At 38.6% G+C, this 8,230-nt stretch overlaps 1 protein-coding gene across 1 annotated transcript; it reads right to left on the bottom strand.

The window, feature by feature from the left end:
• Nucleotides 1-5,091: 5,091 nt before the first annotated feature.
• LOC132593189 (normal mucosa of esophagus-specific gene 1 protein-like) lies at nt 5,092-8,018 on the bottom strand. The gene is made up of 3 exons (XM_060282753.1): nt 7,974-8,018; nt 6,350-6,427; nt 5,092-5,698 (listed from the first exon to the last, which is right to left on the bottom strand). The coding sequence occupies exons 1-3, from the start codon at nt 8,016-8,018 to the stop codon at nt 5,627-5,629; spliced, it is 195 nt and encodes a 64-aa protein (XP_060138736.1). The 3' UTR covers nt 5,092-5,626.
• Between the last annotated feature and the right edge of the window lie 212 nt (nt 8,019-8,230).

Here is an 8,230-nt window from a genome sequence, read left to right as displayed (position 1 = left end):
GTTTTTCTTATTAAACAGAAGGACTCCTGAAAGGCTAATTTTCCAGCTGGTTATGTGGTTTGCTTTCAAGGCATGGAACAAGTGGAACTGTGCATGAGCCATCAGCCGTACATCATCCTGGGTTGGTTGTGGTGTCTCAGCCTAGCCTACCTGGCAGGGTTGTTGTGAGGATAAAATGTGGAGAGGGAGAATTCTGAGCAACTAAGAGGAACAGCAGACCACGAAAACAACGCCTTTCCTTAGCTCTTGCAGTCCTGACAAAAGTCGTCCCTATCTTTCATTTTTTTTTTAAAATAATTTTTTATTGATTTTCCAACATACAAACATACAAGAAAAAAAAAACATTATATACATCAAGATTGACAGCACGACTTCCTTCCTTCCAGTAGATGGTAAGTTATTTCAATCTCATATCGTATTATTTAATTCATTATATATGTATCATTGTGGGAGTTATGTTATTACCACTAACGTTTTCATACCTTTATAATTAATTTTTGCATATTCAACAAATTTACTCCATTGCAATTTGAGTTTTCCTTCATCCTGATCCCGGATTCTGTTGGTGAGTACGGCCATTTCCATATATTCTAGAAGTTTCGACTGCCACTCATTAATTGATGGCATTTCGTTAATTTTCCATTTCTGGGCTATTAGAATTCTCGCCGCCGTGGTGGCGTACAAAAAGAAATTTTTATCAGTTTTTGCTATTTCTTTATCTAAAAGTCCCAACAAAAAAATCTCCGGCTTTTTGGGAAAGGTGTATCTCAGAATTTTCTTTAATTCATTGTAAACCAAATCCCAAAACTTTTTAACTTTTTTGCACTCCCACCACATGTGGTAAAATTCTCCCACCGATGTTTCGCATTTCCAGCACCACTTATTTTGATTTCTGTATATTTTAGATAATTTTACTGGTGTTAGGTACCAACGGTGTACTAACTTCATTACATTTTCTTTAAGAGAAGTACATGCCGTAAAGTTTAGGTGTTCTTTCCATAATTTGGTCCAGCTATCGGTGGGTATATTGTGCCCGAAATCTCTCGCCCATTTGATCATACAATCCTTTGTCAACTCATCCAACGTGTACCAATCCAGTAATAAGTTGTACATTTTTGATAATAATTTTTGACTATTTTCCAATAATTCGATTTGAAATTTCGACTTTTTTGCTTCAAAACCAATTTCTCTTCTATCCTTATTAAATAAATCATTAACTTGATAATATTGTAGCCAACCGGCGAATTTATCCTTAATCTGGTCATAAATTTTTAATTTAAAATCATCTTTCGTTTTTACAACAATATCCTCATACATAATTCCTTTCTTATCCATGTTCACTTTTCGTATAGCTAAAACATTTAAGGGAGCAACCCACCATGGTGTTTTCCTTTCTAATAGAGCTTTGTTGCGGTTCCATACTTCCAAAATTGGACCCCTGAATACATGACTTTTAAAGCCAGTATGGATTTTATTATAGCACAGATAGGCATGCCAGCCGAATCTATTTGTATATCCCTCAAGGTCTAACAAATCCGTATTTTGTAACATAATCCAATCCTTGATCCATACAAGGCAAGCTGCCTCATAGTATAGCTTTAACTCAGGCATGGCAAACCCTCCTCTCTCTTTTTTATCTACAAGAATTTTTTGCTTAATTCTGGGCTTCTTTCCTAGCCACACAAATTTAGATAATGCTCTTTGCCACTCCTTAAATTGGGAAGTCCCTTTTATTATAGGAATATTTTGGAATAGGAATAAGAGCCGTGGCAGAACATTCATTTTCACCGCCGCAATCCTTCCCCAGAAAGATAATTTAAGTTTCTTCCAGCATTCCATATCTTTGTTGATTTCTTTCCAGACTGCTTTGTAATTATCGTTGAACAGATTAATATTTTTCGCCGTTAGCCACACTCCTAAATATTTTATCTTTTTGGCACATGAAATTCCTAATTGTTCTTCTAATTTCTCACTTTCTTCTTTTTTTAGATTTTTCAGAATCATCTTGGTCTTTGTTTTATTGAGCTTGAAACCCGCCACCTTGCCGAATTCTTCCAAAATTTTCAAGACTTCCGGTAAGCTTGTGTCTGGTTGTTCTACAGTTACTGCGAGGTCATCGGCGAAAGCCTTGACTTTATATTCTTTTTTCCCTAATTTAATGCCCTTTACTTCTGTATCATTTCTCAAACGATTATTCAAGATTTCCATAACCATGATAAATAACAAGGGGGAGATAGGGCAGCCCTGTCTAGTCCCCTTAGAGATATCGAATTTTTCTGTCAAGTTGTTATTTATTATTAGCCTTGCGTTCTGCTCTGTGTAGATTGCTTCGATGCCTCTCCTAAATTGTTCTCCTATTTCCATCTTTTTTAGATTGTACGACATGAATTGCCAAGAGACATTGTCGAACGCCTTTTCAGCGTCGACGAATAAAAGCGCCGCTTGCTTTTCGTTTCTCACCTCAAGATAATCGATTATGTTGACAATATTTCTCACATTTTCCCGCATCTGACGACCTGGGAGGAACCCCGCCTGATCTTTATGAATTATTATGTTTAAAACTTGTTTTAATCTGTCTGCCAAAATATCTGTGAATAATTTGTAGTCATTGTTAAGTAAAGAGATTGGCCGAAAATTTTTAACATTTTGTGTGTCAGTATCTTTTTTGGGGATCAGGGTAATGTGGGCTTCCTTCCAGGTATTAGGGATTATCCCTTCTTTAAGGATGTTATTCATAACTTCACAGAGTACGGGTGTGATTTCTTTTACTAGGACCTTATAGTACTTTGCGGATATACCATCTGGCCCAGGGGCCTTGCCCAATTTCATTTTGTTAATGGCTTTCTCAATTTCCTGATTAGTGATATCTTTGTTAAGGAGGTCTTTTTGGTCTGGAGATATTTTCTGGAGGCCATATTTTTGAATGTATGTTTCGATTTTGGTCTTGTCTTCTTTTCCCTTCTTATATAACTCTCGATAGTATCTTAAGAAGACCTTCCTTATCTCTTTAGGATCTTCTATTTCTAATCCTTCATCCTTAATCTTAGTGATTGTACTCTGTTTTTGCCGTGCTTTTAGCTGCCAGGCCAAAAATCTACCCGATTTGTTTGCAAATTCAAAGTTTTTTTGTCTTAGCCATTTGATTTTCCATTCGACCTCGTAGTTTACTTGTATGGAAAGCTGTGTCTGGAGTCTTTTGATAGTTTGTTTCAGAGTTTCGTCTGTCGGTATTGATGTTAACTGTTTTTCACAATCCATTATTTGTGTCAAGATTTCTTCTTTTATTTTCCCTCTTTCTTTTCTTTTGTGACTATTTTTTTGTATGAGGAACCCCCTCATGACGGCTTTGCTAGCGTCCCATACAATATGGGTTGATGTCTCCTTATGCATATTTAAATTGAAATATTCCCGAATTGTATCTTTAGCTTTCCCAATTATCTGCTTATCATAGAAGAGATTCTCATTCATTCTCCATCTAAAATTGACTTTATCTTTTAATTTCAATTCCAAATACACTGCGTTATGATCAGAGAAAGTTCTGGGGAGGATGTCTATTTTCGCAACTCTGGGGATTAGATCATTAGAAGCCCAAATATAATCTATTCTTCCCCAGCTATTATTGGGTCCTGAGAAGAAGGTATACTGTTTAGTAGTGGGATATTTAAATCTCCATAAATCTGTAACTCCTATGTCTTCTACCAAATCGAAAAAGGATCTCGGGAGTTTGCCTTCGTTTCTATCTTTTCTTCTTTCCGATCGATCGATTTCTGGCATCACTACCCCGTTACAATCTCCCATAAGGATAATTCTAGCATCAAGGTGGTCTAGCATAATTTCTTTTAATTTAGAATAAAATTCAGCCTTTCTTTCATTAGGTGCATAAATACCTACAAGAATTATCCTTTCCCCTTGTAAAGTAACTTGTACAATCAAAATTCTACCTTCTTCATCTTTATAAATTAATTCAGATTCATACTTATTTTTAACATAGATAACCACTCCCCTTTTTTTACTCTGATCCGATGCTATAAATTCATTGCCCAATCTTTTGTTACTCAGAATTTTTTTATGTTTGTTTGCAATATGAGTTTCCTGTAAACAAATTACATCGAGATTTTTCTTTTTCAGAACATGTTCAATTTTATTTCTCTTGTTTTTGTCATTAAGGCCATTTACATTCCAGGATATTACTTTTAATGTCATTTCGGTAGTTGAGTTTAAAATCAATTTAAGATTGCGTTTCAATGTTAATGTCTATGGGTGGTTCGGTTTCTTCTTCTTGCTCTCCCTCTTCTTCGTCTGTACCTTCCTTCTTTTCCTCTTCTTGGTCTTGGTCTGTTCTTGGATTCGACGATTCTGGTTTTCCGAGGAATTTATAATATTTCCTGGCAAATTTATCTACATCATTTTCATTAGTCAACGTAAATCTTTTATTCTTGTAATAGAAGATCAGCCCTCGTGGGTACTCCCACCTATAGGAGATCCCATTTTTATTTAGCAAGCCAGCGAGTTCCTTAAACGGTTCTCTTTTTTTCAAAAATCTAGTCGGGACCTCTTTAAAAAGGATGATCGTCTTTCCCTCTATCTTAAGGTTGTTGCTGTAACTCTCTCGCATGATCCTGTTCTTAAAATCCATCGAGGTAAATGATACTAAGCAGTCCCCAGGTAATTTTTTGGCTTTTGCCTTAACTGATCTTACTTTTATCCTGAAGGCATTGCTTATTTTGCTATCTACTTCTTCCTCTTGCAAGCCAAGCCACATTGCTAGATTTGTCACTATTTTCGGCCGGATGTTTTCGTTGATCTCTTCTGGGATCCCCCTGAACTTCAAATTTAGTTGTTTTTGTCTCATTTCTAGCATAGCGATGCTATCCAGTATGTCTTCTTGTAATTTACTCATATCAGACATGTCTTCTCTCATTTTTTCCGTCTCCTTCATGATTTCTTTGAAGTCTTTTTGAGTTTTTTTAATATTGTCTTCCATTGTTTTGGACCTTACTGCTAAGTCATTTACTTCTGATACTAAGCCTTCGAGTTTTTTATCCAATGTCTCTTGGACTTCTGATAGCTTCTTGTCAATGTATCGTCCCTATCTTTCATGGCTGTTATCAAACTCCTCAAGGAAAGTTTCCATGGGTTGAAACAACAGAAAGCTCCTTCCGGGGACTAGAAGCAGTTTGGGGGTAAATCGATTTTCGTGCATTTTGTGATTGTGCATTTTCTTATCTTACGTGGAAAAAAACTGGGAGAATGGAATTTGTTCTTTTTAAGTATTTTCCAAAAATGAAAGTGTATCAGCACAAAGGCAGGTGGAAAGAAACCCAGATATTCCCCACGAAGAAAAGATTAAAGACACTCAATAAGCTGAAGTTAGAGAACTAATTTAAGAGCTCCTGCTCCACAGTATAATAATAATAGAGGATTGCAACCATGCTAGGATTTATCTTTGCCCCTATTAGCCAAAAAGGACATTCTGTTTGCTGACCTAACTTTAAACTGAAACTCCAAGTTTATTGAAAAGCTAAGTTACAGTATTATTTCAGAGAAAAACAAGCCAAGTCTTTTTAAAGTTCACAAATGGATAGAATATAGCTCACTGAACTCCATGCTTCAAAGCAATGACATCTCATCCCTTTGTTATTTTTCTTACTTTCTCCAGCTCTTCTATGGGCTTCCATTGCTGGTTCAATGTTATATGCTACCAGGCATTTCAAGACAAAGAGACAAAAAAGAGCAACATGTTAAAAAATGCAAATAACCCCCCCCCAAATCATCTAGTAGCAATTTCTCCCAAAATATTGGGTAATTTGTACATTAATGATTTTTATTACATAGGAAGCTATACCTGTATATGGAGCAAGCCATTCCTCTTCATACTGTATTGTTGGATGAGCAATTTAGGAATTTTGTAATGTATAGTTTGTTTGTTTTTTAAAAAAAGACTTTTAATACATTTTTCCTGTTTGCATTTTACCTTCTTATTAAGTCACTTGGATACTTTTTTATATACAGTATATAAAATGACCAACAAATGCAGTAATTAAAACATTATAAACTAGATCTTTACTACGTAAACCATTCAAATGATATTGGCCATGAGACAGCCAAAGTCAAGCCCTTCTTCACTTTATCACCCGAAAACCACCCGTCGTCAAGAGAGATCGCACTGCAGTTCACAAACATTAAAGGTGGCATTGTGTCCAAAGCTCTATTATTTAGCAAAAGTGCATCAGTTGTACAGCTATTAACACATTATCCTATATGAAAAGTCACTAATATTTCTGAATGAAACCCCACAATATACTTAGGAACTATAACAATTTGTTTCTTGGTCAAGTATTTTCATTACCTTCTGGGGCTTGGTAAAATCCACATCTTGCCATGGTTCTTGGTTGCCAGACTTATTAAAACTAAAAATGAAATGTATTGATGATCAGATATGCTGAAATGACATCTTGTATTTGACTGTATTATTACAGGTCTCACCCCCCCCTAATCACTTTTACAAAACTGGTTCTTATAGCCCAGTTTAAAATACATCTACTTAGAAATAAGCTCCCAACCCCAAAATGACCGTTTCCCCAACATAAAAGGGGAGGCGCATTTTTCGCAGTCGCGTGCAGCCCCCCCCCCCCCGAGATCCCTGAGGCAGCTCTGGAAGTTTGGAAGCCGGCACTGCCTACCTGAGGCTGGAGGCTGGTGTCACCGCCCACTCAGTTAGCCGACCAATCCAGCCAAGGGGAGGCGTGCCGGGGGGGGGGATTGGCCAGGTAGGAACAGGTAGCCTTACCTGCACACAGAGAAGAGGAGCCATTCTTGGGAAGCAGCCGACGGATTGGATGCAGGCCTTGGGCGGAATCCTTTAGTCATTTACATAAATGGGAGGGGCGTGGGGGGCGGTGACCCCCCGCCCCATTGCGGCGGCGATAACAGGGTTCCCGTAAATGGGGCAAAAGGGGGGGTATTTGGCAATGCCAATTGGCCGTCATTGCCCTCCCCCTCCAGCGGCTATCTGCTTGAACATATGTTCTCCAGAGTTAGCCCAACCCCCACACATGCTGGACAACCCTGAAGATCACCCCACCCCCAGCTGGGGGCTGGGAGGGATATACGCCCAATGCCTGAGCCAAGGGCTTCCTACATCTGAATTTTAATAAAGTTGTGGTCAATTTTAATCTCATAAAACGTGGTCTTGTGTCATTAATCCGCTCGGGGATGCCCGGGTTTTTTTTGGGGGGGGGGGCTTGCACAATAAAAAATCCTGTAGCTGATTTAAGATGAAAGAAGGGCTGTGTTGCTTACACTACGTCAGGTTTTCTCAGAGCGTGCACGCTCTGATAGACTGCGAAGCATCCAGCAAGTCCCGCAAATCCAATCAGAGGAATCAGCTGGAAGACAGAAGGAAGACTCTTAGCAACATCAAGATGATGTATGGGTGTTACTTAAATTAAGCGCCACCCCTCCTCTAAAGATGAGTTTGAAACGATGACAAGTGAGGAGGAGATGATGACTCTCAGAAAATCTCTCTCCCCAGTGTTTCTGTTCTCCTTGCTTGGCTCAATGAAGAACCTTAAACAGTGGTACCTTGGTTTTCAAACTTAATCCGTTCTGGAAATCCGTTCCAAAACCAAGGTGCGCTTTCCCATAGAAAGTAATGCGAAATGGGTTAATCAATTCCAGAAAATAAATAGCAAAAGCAAAAGCGCCAAACTTAATCCGTTCTGGAAGTCTGTTTGACTTCCGAAATGTTCGAAAACCAAGGCGCAGCTTCTGATTGGTGCAGGCGCTCCGGAAACAATAGCCGACAGCCGGATCTGACATTCGGCTTCTGAAAAATGTTCGCAAACCGGAACACTTACTTCTGGGTTTTCACCGTTTGGGAACCAAGGTACCACTGCTTATATGCAGAGGAACGGATGATAACCCAGACTCCATCCATCTGGCATCAGTCCTGCACCTGCTCTAAAACTTACCTCCTTCTTCTTCATCAGCAGCTCAAAGAATCCCAAGTTCGCCATGGTAACAAGCAGGGGCAGACCTGGGGAGGGGGGAAAAACCAAATTCCAGCGATACCTTTAGTAAGCATCCTTGGGTACCACCCAAGGAAGAGGGATGCACCGTTTGGCACTTCAGCTTTTTATATATATACTTCTCCTTCCCAAGAAGAATGTGTTTGGATCTGCTCTGAAATTTAGCAGGAGGCAGTTTCCCCTTTATATAGCCTGCTAAC

The sequence above is a fragment of the Zootoca vivipara genome, chromosome 14, assembly GCF_963506605.1.
Source record: "Zootoca vivipara chromosome 14, rZooViv1.1, whole genome shotgun sequence".
Classification (NCBI taxonomy): Eukaryota; Metazoa; Chordata; class Lepidosauria; order Squamata; family Lacertidae; genus Zootoca; species Zootoca vivipara.
The sequence above is the reverse complement of the archived record's forward strand: the minus strand, read 5'-3'. Positions and strand labels throughout refer to the sequence as shown.